The sequence below is a fragment of the Gymnoscopelus microlampas genome, assembly GCF_963454915.1.
Source record: "Gymnoscopelus microlampas genome assembly, chromosome: 8".
NCBI lineage: Eukaryota > Metazoa > Chordata > Actinopteri > Myctophiformes > Myctophidae > Gymnoscopelus > Gymnoscopelus microlampas.
In genome coordinates, this window is record NC_139945.1 from 38,327,259 (window position 1) to 38,340,348 (window position 13,090).

Below are 13,090 nucleotides of genomic sequence, written 5' to 3' on the forward strand. Positions count from 1 at the left end.
AAAATCTTTGAATACCTTTTTTTCAAAGTGAACATTTTTAACACAAATCTTTGCTTCTGGGGGTCCCTGGCACAACATAATTTTCAGATGGGGGTCCGCGGCCAAATACATATCAATTTGGGGGTCCTTGGCACGAAAAGGTTTGAGAACGGTGACCTACTGTATAAGGAGACAGGAGGGAAGGCTCCTCACTTTCACTTCCCTTTTCGATAGGATGGTGGCACCAGAGTTCAGGAATAATGTGGACTTCAGCAGTCAGTGTGCTTCTATCCACCTCAGCTGAGAAAGCAAGCAAGCATATACCAGGAGGTCGCACTTCTTCACGTGTTGAATAAATTAGTCAGACGTTACAGAGCGAGAGGGACGTCCATCTCGTAGCCCCACGGTGTTGGGTTTCAGTGCAGTGTGTCTGCTATAGTAGACTGACTGTGTGGATGAGTTGATCACCTCCATCCCAAGCAATATGTCTCTGAAGTAACAGGATCATCAGGACAACTTGACTTTTCTTCAGTCGTCCGGCGAGAACAGGACTGGAAACAAAGGGGAGTTTTTTCTTTCTTTCAGAGAACACTAAAAGAGCGAAGCGTTTGCAAAGGATATTACTTTTTGTTCAGAAATGGATATCATTTAGGAGTTTTGTTGCACTTTTGACTTTTCACGTCTCATTGGGGAATACTAATACTTTAGGATTCGGATGCTGGCTGGACCTGTCTGTTTAAAGACACAAGAAACAGATGCGTGTAAGTGTCATCATCATCATCATCACATCTTACCACATCATCTTTGTTTTTGTGTAGATACGTATTTCAAAGCCAGAGGCATAAGTATGTCCTCATTTCTGGGTAGGCCTACGTTATAGACAACTTTTTAAAACATTTTTTAACGCAAGTCGCACACACACACACACACACACACACACACACACACACACACACACACACACACACACACACACACACACACACACACACACACACCAGCCCGCGCCTGCAGTCCATCATAAATAAGTAGATGAAGAAAAGAGGCAAGAGAACCATTGTTAATTAGTTAGGCTAAAGCAGGTGAGAATGACAGTTGGTGTCATGTTAACGCGTCATTGTGTAAAGCAGTGCTTCTCAAACTTTTTCATGTCAAGAACCCCTAAATGAATGTGTATTTGGCCGCGGACCCCCATCTGAATAGATGCTGTGCCAACTAAGGAACCCAGATTGGTGGTGTTAAAAATATTCAAACATTTTCAAAGAATGTCAAGATTTTTTGAAAATAGCTGATGCATATATAGGGCCCTGGGGGTCCCCGGACCCCACTTTGAGAACCCCTGCGTTAGACCACGGACAACCATTTGTACACTCAGAGTTACAGCTAAGGGTCCTTTTGGTTCTTCTATCCATCATTTATCTGGAGACCCCCTGGAAGCCCTTCAAGGACCCCTGGCGGTCCCCGGACCCCACTTTGAGAACCAATTGTGTATAAAGGCTATAGAGAGCCTATGCCTGCAACTCTTAACGATGCAGCCTTCTATCGTTTGCACTATAGCCTATATAGATTTATTTTTATTTTCATGAAAATGCATTTAGTCTAATATTGGCTTGATTTAAAAACAAATATAGTTTCTTCTTCATCTTCTTTACCCGCTTCATCAGCTTTAGTCCTACAAATCAAACCAAAACGGACCGCTCAAAAACATATTATTCGAATACTAGTTGGTTTTCGTATTGTTATATATCATATCAGACATCATTGGGCCTCTGCAAAACATTCCTCTCAAATTGGTTAATGTGTGGAATTCCATTGTGTGTGTGTGTGTGTGTGTGGGGGGGGGGGTGCTGTACTTTTGTGATAGAATATACTGTCCTGTAGTTAGTAGACCACTATGACCTGTGATAGGCAGTAGTGGAAAGTAACTAGTACATTTACTCAAGTACCGTACAGTTTTGAGGTATTTTAACTTCACTGAAGTATTTCCAATTTTCAGTACTTTTACTTCTACTCCACTACATCTTGGAGGCAAATATTGTAGGCCACTACAATCATTTGAAAACTTTAGTTAGTTACTTTGTAGATTTAATTATTATTACAAAACATACAGTAACCACTTCATGCAACGCATTGTGAGCTTGTAGATCTGCTAATTTCATAAGATTTTAATACATTTTATACATTTGAAAACTTGTGAAATGGGACATTGTGCATAGAGTAAATTGACTTTTAGTACTTTAAGTAAAATTTGGATTCCGGACTTTTACTTGAGTATTTCTACATTGCAGTATTTGGTAGCGTACTTTTACTTAAAGTCTCTTAAAAATGTGAGTACTTTTCCCACCACTGCAGGCTTGTGTTCGTTGACCGTGAATATGTGCCTCTTTCAATCAACTAATGAATTAATTGAAACTCCACTGGGTTCCATTGCTACACACTTTGGTTGGAAGTGTGTGATGGTTACCATGGTACAGCTTCCAGCTTCTTTTGTGACTTACACAGCGAGGAGTAGCCCCTCCTTTCTTTCCTCTCTCCGCCCATTCATCAGTTCAAACTGAATGTAGCAGACTTCTGCTACAGTCTTACTTTGGTTTAAACTTTCTGTTAAGTGCTCCCTTTTTTGTGAGCCAGTCCATGAGTTGTCTCCAGTCTAGACTGGTGGTTCTCAACCTTTTCAGGCCACGACCCCCAAAATAATAATATTTGAACTGGGCGGACCCCCCAAAATAATCATATTTGAACTGGGGACCCCCCAACCCGATAAGCACTTGGAATTGTAGGAGTTGAGGCATTACATTTGGTTTGACTGGGTTCCGATTGTGAAAATAATATTGTTGGTTGATTGCTTTTGATTGTTTTGAGGTATTACAAAGGTCTTAAAAGTCCTTAAATTGTCACTTCACTGTCATCTGGGGATCCCCCCAAAATCATGTGGGGACCCCCCTAGGGGTCCCGACCCACATGTTGAGAACCACTGGTTCTTCTAGACCATTTGTTGCATTTAAGACTCAACAGAGTGCTTAAGTGATAGAAAATAATTGCCCAGACCGTATTAGTTATCTATAGCCACACACCAGCAAGGAAGCTTAAATAGGCCTGGTGTGGTGTCTAATAATCAGATTAGATTTGTACATATGATATTGCAACTGCTTTGCATGAAAGAAGGTGTGGATTGAAACATTGTTTTGAATGAGCTCAGATCCAGAGCATTACGACAGCGTTACAGTTCATGGATTGGAAAAAACTAAAAAAGTATGACTTAAGCAGAAAAGGACATTACACAGAATTGATGGATGAAAAGATACTCTAGGCATTGAGAGCTTTTATGACAGAACAACGATTGTGTCATAAACCCCTAGGGTATTTGATGAAGTAATCATTTGACTTCACTTGTCTATCCTTTGTAGAGTGCATATGCTGTTAATTTCAGACTGAAAACTCCACAGTAGAGCACATGTTGACTGTAGGTTTGCAATAAAAAACTCTTTCCTAAGGTATGATGCCTAGAGTACGTAACGTACTGGTTAATATATACCACTCTCCTTGTCCTGTTGTTATTATGTTGTTATTATGTTGTTATTAGAGCAAACCAAGTGAACACAGTGGTAAATCTCACATTTAGACCACGTAGGCCTTCATTTCAGTGGGCCAAAGCCCCAAAGGAGCAGGTTTTCTCATCAGAGACCAAAGACTGTTAGGTCGAAAAGTAACTGAAATAATAATCAAAACGTTTGTTGAGCTGTTAAAGAACTGGGTACCTCTTTTGAGCACACTTTAAATCTAACAAAATATGAATGATCGTTAATCATGCCTTCACAAGAATAGATTGTAGGAATGGGAATAGATTATGGGATGCAACAAGTTTTATCCTGTTTGTTCTCTGTTCTCTGTTTGTTCTCTGTTCTCTATTTGTTCTCTGTCTGTGTTCAGCTCAAATTGTGAAACAATTTCTCTTTTCCCAGTTGTAAGTGATTGTGTTTTAATGTCCAAACCTCTGGTAGTTGTTACGTGATATCCAATGGTGGTGTCATTTTAAAGATACAAGCTGTGTTTGTTCCCAGAAAACCTTACAGTACAAAAACAATTGAACTCGGCCATGCAGCTTCCTGGTGTGGGAAATAGATGATCCTGCCTGTCCTCAGAAACCATCAGTTCACCATGAAAGGGGAGATGGTGTGGTTTGCCCAGTACTCTGTTTGTTATGGCCTGGCAGCGCACACACATGTGAGGTCTGTGATGGATTTTCCTGGCCCTTTCAATGCCCTTATGAAGGATATGAAGCTGCACAGTCTATTACAGGGCAGGGAAATGCACTCATTCTGACAGGTAGCAGTCTGCCAAATATCCAAAGCCTTATATTTTGCTCTTTATCAGTGGCATCTATCATTGAGTCCAATTAGACACTGTTGTGGTTTAAGTGATTATATACTGCTCCGAAGCTGAGATGTTTTATTTGAATTAGCTGGAATCGTGACATGGAACTTGGAGGTGCTATTCAAGGTCCATGATGAAATCTGCCAAGCTGGGGGCTAGCCTTTGTGTGTGTCATGGTAGTGCAGAGTTTCTCTCTGTGCCTTGTGGTGGTAAAATGGTTTGGAAGGATAACTGTGTTTTTTATTGAAGTAATGCAAGTAAGGATCACATTCTGAACATTTCTTTCTGCAGCAAATTCAAGGTTTCTATTATCTGGTTTATAAGTACGTGCAAATATTTCACTGTGTCTCACAAAACAGGGAGTTTAGCCTTAATGATAGAAATGGTGTATATTGATGTTTTTTAATAACTTTTTCACTCAGTTGGAGTGATATTTCAGTGACATTTCAAAGGTCTTCTATTGCAGAATGCTTTAACATATCCACACTTTAATTTAAGCATTTTGACACTGTAATTGAAGGCTGACTGACTGACTTTTTGTAAAAGAAAACAGCTTTCACTTGGATCAAACATGGAATAAACAAGCGAAGGCAGTCAACTTGTGCTGCCCGGTGTTCTATAGGTAGTTGTGATCAGCTGTTTTCAGCATGCAACACCTTTGTGAGGTGAACTATAAATCAGGGTTAATTCTGCTTCTAAATCCTCAAAACCTTAGTCCTATAGTTGCTGGAAACTATGTCAACGATTTTAGGAAAACTGGGTCAATTCTTCAGATTACCCCTGAGTACATAACATATGTCACACAAACACACGATTATCTAGAGAAATGCAGTGGATATGTAAGGTATTTATTTAGAATCATATAAACATTTTCTTAAGTTGCATGCAGCTTTCATCCTGTAGGTTACATTATATTGACCAAGGTTTTCACAAATACCTGCCCGTGAGAGATGAATGCACTCATTTCAGTGAAGTGAAGAGAATACCTTTGAATCAAACCCACAATGGGATTGGCTCGTACTCATGTCTGTTTTTACAGATTTCTTCCCTAAAGCCATAACCTATGCTCTGTTCCCCATGGGCATGTTTAAAAGTCCTGGCAACAACATAACCAAGTTGTTCTGTTCTGTATCCAGACTAGACACAACATCCTTTTTGATCAGACCACTTGCAGTGTGCTCGGTTAGTATAATAGGCATGAAGCTGGACCAATGTTAGCCATGTACAGCAGTCATGTTATTATTATTATTATTATTATTATTATTACGGGGCCAGGCTTCCAGCATGGACCCGTATTGTTATTCGCATTATTCCATTTCTTCTTCTGCCGTTTTTGCCAGTTCTGGCTGAACCGTGCATACGCTTTTTATGAAACTCGGCCATATGATAGATGGTCATGAAAAACGATCAAAAAATAAATCTCACAATCTTTCGTCAAAAGGTGGCGCTATAGCACTCAGTTGAAAATGCCAACTTTGAACAGGTACAACTCATGCCCTGTTTTACCTACAGCCATAAAACTTCAATACACACATGCGTCTCCTCATGATGAACAACTTTCACACTCTGACTTTTGACCTCTGACCCTTAGATCTCCCACCATTTCGAATTATATGAAAAACAGTTAAAACCTATCTCCTCCTGGGATTTTTGAGTAATCTGCACGAAACTTTTTACACATGAACTTTGGACCTATACCAAAAAACGTTTGCAAAATATCTTCCATAAGTGAAAAAATGAAGCTTTAATGAGCCAATGAATATTGCAGTTTTATGACAATTATTCATCTGCCCCTAACACATACATGCAGACTTACCATTCTTTGAAACTTTGCAGAAATGTAAAGGGCCATTCCAAATATCACTGAAACCAATCTTACTCCAATTTGTCAAACGGGGGCGCTATAGCAATTTTTTGAAAATTGAAACTTTAAACAGACAAAAGTCATGCCTCGTTTGGCCGACAGCCATTAGACCTGCTTACACATGTGCCTTGACTAATGAGGAACACATCTATCACGTTAACCAGTAAGCACCGCCCTTATATTGTCCGCAATCTTGAGCAGTTTGAAAAACACTTAAACCCAGGATTTTTCAGCTATTTGCGTGAAACTGTATCATCTGTGTGATCTCCTTTCACAGGTTCTTGTCTGTTGGTGGCTTCTCGCTTAAATGTGTGCCCCACAACCTGAAGGTCACCAGTTCAAGCCTCACTTGGTGCAGACTTCATCTAAGTTGCATTTCACACAACATGACTATCAATGAATACATCTGCAATTGTTAAAGATAACATGAAATACTTAATTGAGTGTTTTTTACATACTTCATTGTGAAAATAGCTGATCTACAATCTCACAACTTTTCAGATAGCAATGAGAGTATGTTTTTTCAATGTATAACATACTTCATTGTGAAAATAGCCGATGTACAATCTGACAACTTTTAATGGTTTGTGAGCTTGTAGATCGGCTACTTTCACTAGTTTTGGTTCTGAGGAGATGTACAATTTCTTCATTGGTAAATGGTTTGTGAACGAGTGATCTTTGTGTTAGTGAAACAGGGGCTTGGGTCATGACAGAAGGCAAGAGTTTGTGATCCTCAACAGACAATATCAGCCTAGACAAAGCTATAGCACTATAGGTAGTGTTTCAGCTACCTAAGAGTGCCTCACGATCGCAAGGTTTCCGGTTCAAGCCTCACTTGATGCAGACTCATTTAAGTTGAATTGCAAAAAACATGACTCAATCTATTCCGTTTCCATGGCTCTCTCTCTCTCTTCAATCTATTCCGTTTCTATCTTCAATCTATTCCGTTTCCATGTCTCTCTCTCTGTCTCTTCAATCTATTCCGTTTCTATCTTCAATCTATTCCGTTTCCATGTCTCTCTCTCTCTCTCTCTCTCTCTCTCTCTCTCTCTCTCTCTCTCTCTCTCTCTCTCTCTCTCTCTCTCTCTCTCTCTCTCTCTCTCTCTCTCTCTCTCTCTCTCTCTCTCTCTCTCTCTCTCTCTCTCTCTCTCTCTCTCTCTCTCTCTCTCTCTGAGGGTCGGCCATAGCTGAGTGGTTAGTGAGCCCGCCTAGGGAGCCAGAGGCTCTGGTTGACCCAGGTACGATTCCAGGCCAGCAAATGTGTCGACAAAATGAAATTTGTCCCTGAGCAAGACTCTTAACCCCTAATTGCTCACAGGCCCTCATTGGAAACAAGACCGCAAGGACTTTCATGAACTGACCTGTTAAAGGAATTATCATTTCTCTTTCTCTCTCCTGGCCCCGTATTATCGCTGCTTGCAGCTATATTTACCCTTATTATTATTATTATTATTATTATTATTATTATTATTATTATTATTATTATTATTATTTAATACACAAATAAAGATCTATTATAGTTATAATAACACAGATTTCTTTCTTCTTTTTTTTTGAAAAAATCAAAACAGATTTCTTTCTCTTGACGTCTTGAGTAAGTGAATATTTTTAACTTCATGTCTTGCTTAACCTGGTATTCAGTAATTAGTCTGCCCAGTACTGTCTGCTATAACCATTAGGCAGCTCTGCTCTGCAGTGGTCCTCTATAGCCCAACTAGAGAGTGCATTATTTCAGTTATGGCAATTGAACAAAGATTCCAGCCTTGAAAAGTCATCCTTTGTACTTTTGAAAAAGTACTTTTAAAGTATGTTCCCCACTGTTGCAGGAAAATAAATCATTACTGTGCTTTCGAAATTTTAATGCTTTCAAGCTTTTGGGACTGTCACGGCTATATTCTAGTTTATATCAGAGAACAACACACTTAAAAAGGAAACCAAGAAGTATGGCGTTTAACGATGATTGTGCATTGCTTGACTTAGGGTTTTACCATTTATGATTATTTCTATGCCCTGTCTGGGTGTAATTGTAATGAGGAATTGATACAGTAAATTGACCCAAAGTTCTTTTTGCTATTAACTTAATCGGTTGGCTACTCCACCACAACGTTTTACTGCAACCTGGGAAATATTAACAAAAAAGTACTGCATTAAACAATTTTATATGGTCTTCATGGCATTGAACGTCATATAAGAGGAGAAACTTGAATGTCCACTGTTTCTCCAGTCATACTAAACCATTGTGAACCAATTTGTGACTGTAAAAGTTAGCATCTTCAGTGTTGCGGGGCCAGAATCATGGCAGACTGAAATTAGCCTTGGAATCCTGTTGGCTTATGGCAGCCTTCCAGCAGACCTCAATTACAATGCTGCAGAGCCAGAAAAAGAGAGAGGTAGACTGCATGGAGCCCTTTAACTCTGCTGTAGTACTCTGTTCTGTTCTGTTCTGTTCTGCCACTCAACAATTCTGTCACCATCATGGCCCAGAGCCTTCAGGGACACACTGTAGATAGTTTCTGTAGCACCCACAACTCCTTGTGCATGTGTGTGTACTCTCACACCCAGATGTTGGATGATTATTTCCATGCAGGTTTGAGCAAAGCCACTGGGGGGAGCCTTTACATTTTTTTGCGCAATACAGTGCAGAATTACTGAAAAATCTAATAAATGTTCTTATATTAATAATAAAAACAACAACTTTGTAATAAGACAAATGAATTGAGAATTCAAGCTATTTAAACATAACGACTGATGACTGGAAACTAATTTCCTTTTGTAATTTATAAGACACAAACATTTTTCTATGTGCCAAATGCTTTGTGGCTTTATTCTGCAGATGGTGACAGTCTTGTTGACTAGTTCCGACATTACTCCATAAATTCTCTCTTACCAAATTACAGATTCTCTGCAGCCCATTGCCAGATCAGTGCAATGCCTATTGTTCCAGCAGAACATCCTCTCAAATTACATCACGAATGCTCCAATATTTTATACATTTCGAGATTCCATCAACCTCTGCTCATAAAAGTAAATGAGTTTGTGTGAGTTATATACGTACATGAGAATTCTGTTGGGGAAATACACAAGTGTGGTTTACCCACAGAAAGCCAGAATAATGGGTTTGTAGGGGATGAGAATGGAGGAGTGCCTTGACAATTATGTTGAGGCTATGTTGCCAAACTTGATTTTGCTGCATCACAACATTTCACACAAAGCCAGCAGATAAACCAAGAACAACTTAAAGTATACCCATCAAAAACTCATCAGTTTGGGGCCTCTGGGTGGCGTAGAGGTAAAAAACAATCACCCACCGCTGCAGAGATGTGGGTTCGCTTCCTGGCAGCGGTGCCTCCAGCATGACAAACACAATTGTCAGCGTTCCCTGGTGGAGAGGGGATTGTGTCCTTGTAAATGCACAAACAACTCCTCCTTTGGCCAGGGCGCCTGTTCAATGGAGGGGAGGGGATCTGGGGGAGATAGCATGAACCTTTGCATGCATTAGGCTTTCCCAGTGAACCTCCTTGCTTGTAGGTGAAAAGCAGCGGCTGGCGACTCCATGTGTCAGAGGAGGCATGTGGTTGTCTACTACACTCTTTTTCAGTTCAGTTCAGTTTATTTTCAGCATATTTTGGACAAAGAATACATATCTGTGTATGTACAACAGTGCAAATCCTCAGGCCAAGAGTGGAGGTTGGCAGCAGCAGGGGCTATAGTACACATAGGGGTAATTGGCAATGACTAATTGTCACACCTAAACAATTCAGCTAAAATATTTTGCCTTATACACTGTTCCTGACTAACAGAGCATCTCATTCTGCTGAAAACAACAACGACAACACACAGCAGTCAAATGGATTATACTAATTGCATCATCATTACTAAAATGTGATCTCATATGGTAGCTAGCTTCCCAATAATGTACTGGCCTGGGGACTGCCATAGCTGAATAGGAATAACAACAGTTCAGTCAGCACAACTCATGAATGAGTAAATGTATTTACAAAATTGCGACTCAGAGGTCAACATCACTGAGGTTAGGTAGCAAATATACTTTTCTTGAACTGGTCAATGTAAGCAGACAACAGAGGTCATGGTTCTAGTTACTATACACTTGTCATAGAGAGTGGCCTGGTAAATATCTAGTATCTTTTTTTCCTAGAATTGAATGGATATACCGTAAAGGCTAAGGCAGCATGCTGTTTCCTTATGTTATTTGAGCAAAGGAATGCTTTCTAGTCCACTGAAGTAACAAGGTGTTGACTTATTAGGTGAAGAAGTATAGGAAAATGTTATGTGCGAGGCTGTATTGTGTGCATTGCGGCCAGGAAAGGAGCCCAATGGAACATATGGAAAAGTCTTTAAGCCATCCACTTTTTCCAAAAATAGCTTGAGGTATTATGCAAAGAAATGATACACGGTTCCTTTGTTTCTACTGTTGTTCACTTTTGATATTACTCAGCACTTCATCTACACCCCCCCCCCTCCCCTTTTCTGTCTCCGTAGCTTTAAAAAGAAGGAGCCAGAATGCAGACAGCCGCCAAGGGTTTGGGGAAGTCTACAATGGCCCCGTTGCACCACGAGGGTTGCTGGAGCAAGAGGCTTGTGCTGCTTGTGTATGTGGTGTTGGAGCTCATAACGACCCACTCACCCATGGTCCTGGGCACGCTCGAGCTACAGCTGGATGAGGAACAGCCGGCGGGCACAATCGTTGGGGACATCAGCACTGGGCTGCCCCCTGGCATCACCGCGGCCCTGTACTTCATTTCAGACCATGAGGGCACGGGGGTGGGTAGCGACCTGGACATAGACGAGAGCACTGGTATTATTAAAACTGCCAAGGTTCTAGACAGGGAGCTGAGGGACCGGTACAACTTCATTGCGGTCACAATGACAGGAGTGACTGTGGAGGTGACCATCAAGGTGAATGACATAAATGACCATGCCCCAGCTTTCACTAAAAAGAGGGCAACATTTAAAATACCTGAGCAGACGGCCATTGGCACCAGGTTCCCTCTGGACCCCGCCCTGGATGCCGATGAAGACCAGCTAACCACCCAGGGCTACCTCATCAAAGATGGCAACATTGGCCAGGCCTTCACTTTGGAGACCAGGAGGGGTAGCAATGAGGTTCTCTATCTGGACTTGGTGGTCAATGCCGTTCTAGACCGAGAGCGACGGTCCACGTACACTTTATCTATAGAGGCCTTTGACGGTGGCTCTCCGAAAAGGAGCGACCAGATGACGTTAGATATAACTGTGCAGGACATCAACGATAACGCACCTGTTTTCAACCAGAGCCGCTACCATGCCATCATCTCTGAGAACCTTCAACCAGGGAGCAACATCCTACAGGTATTTGCCTCTGACGCAGATGAAGGAGACAATGGCCTGGTGCTGTATGAGATAAACAGGAGACAGAGTGATCCGGACCGCTACTTTGTCATAGATACGCGCACAGGCATCATTACTCTAAACAAGCCCCTGGACTTTGAGATGAGGCGAGTCCATGAGCTGGTGGTTCAGGCACAAGATAACGCCACACAGCCCGAGGTCACAAATGCCTTTGTCACCATCCATGTCAGAGACTACAACGACAACCAGCCCACCATGACCATCATCTTCCTCAGTGAGGACGGCTCCCCGCAAATCTCAGAGGGGGCACAGCCAGGCCAGTATGTGGCAAGGATCTCAGTCACTGACCCGGACTATGGCGAGTACGCCAATGTCAATGTGTCTCTGGAGGGCGGCGATGGGAAGTTCGCCCTGACCACCAAGGACAACATCATATATCTAATCTGTGTGGACCAAATTCTGGACCGCGAGGAGAGGGATACTTATGAACTGAGGGTGATGGCAACAGACGCAGGCACTCCTCCCCTCAGGGCAGAGTCCTCCTTCACAATCCAGGTAGTTGATGTCAATGACAACCCTCCTTTGTTTGACCAGCCCGTCTACAGACAGATCATTCCAGAAGTGGTGTTTCCAGGGAGCTTTGTGCTGCAGGTGACCGCTAGAGATAAAGACCAAGGACCCAACGGGGACATCAACTACAGCATCTTGCAGGACCACGGGACTCACTCAGACTGGTTCAGCATAGATGCCGTGACAGGCATCATCACAACGTTGTCCCAGCTGGATTATGAGAAGGACCCCAAGCCCAGTGTCACCGTGGTGGCCACCGATGGTGGGAAGCCGCCCCTGTCGTCGACGGCGATAGTAAACGTTATACTGCAGGATATAAACGACAACGAGCCTGTTTTTGAGAGGAACTTCTACAACGCTTCCATCAAGGAGAACACAGCTGCTGGGACGTGCATTCTTGAGGTAGGACATTTTTCCTCTCAAATTTCTTCTTTTTTTTTATTGCATTAAATCCTTATGACTTGAATTATTTTATGAACACACTTTAAGATTAAGGGGCTGAGAGTTGATATACTATAGTTATATAAGGGCCTGAAGCAGTGACTGACATGCGTATCATTTTTTAACACTGAAGCAGTTTAAACTGGACAGCTTTAGTGTGGATTTTACCTGCAGATTTTTAGGACAAGAGGATCTCACTTTTGGCTGTCCTCTCCCTCACCTCTTAAAGGTTTCCAAGGTAACAAAGGCAGTGTAGAGGCCTCTGTCAAGAACAGGCACAAAAGGGGGTTTCAACTTATTCAGACAGACAGAGACAGAATCTGGGCTTTATCTAAAGAAATTGATGTCACCAAGAGTCAACACAAGTCACCCTAATTAGCCTGGTTGAGTGTTAGCCAAAGAAATGGCCATGGATAACAAGGAATAAATAATCAGACAAATTACAGCATTTGACGACACCTCCATGGTGTTTTAGCTTAATACATTGTGTTCTCGGGTTATTTTTTAGGTTAT

General features: G+C 41.7%; 1 protein-coding gene across 1 annotated transcript in view; it reads left to right on the forward strand.

Annotated features, from left to right (window-relative positions):
- The first annotated feature begins 603 nt into the window (after positions 1-603).
- dchs1a (dachsous cadherin-related 1a) overlaps positions 604-13,090 on the forward strand; it is a 111,500-nt gene continuing 99,013 nt past the window's right edge. The window contains exons 1-2 of the mRNA XM_084064827.1: positions 604-740; positions 10,718-12,538. Of these exons, the coding sequence (XP_083920953.1) occupies positions 10,739-12,538 (1,800 nt within the window). The 5' untranslated portion in view covers positions 604-740; positions 10,718-10,738. The remainder of the gene's footprint in view (positions 741-10,717; positions 12,539-13,090) is intronic.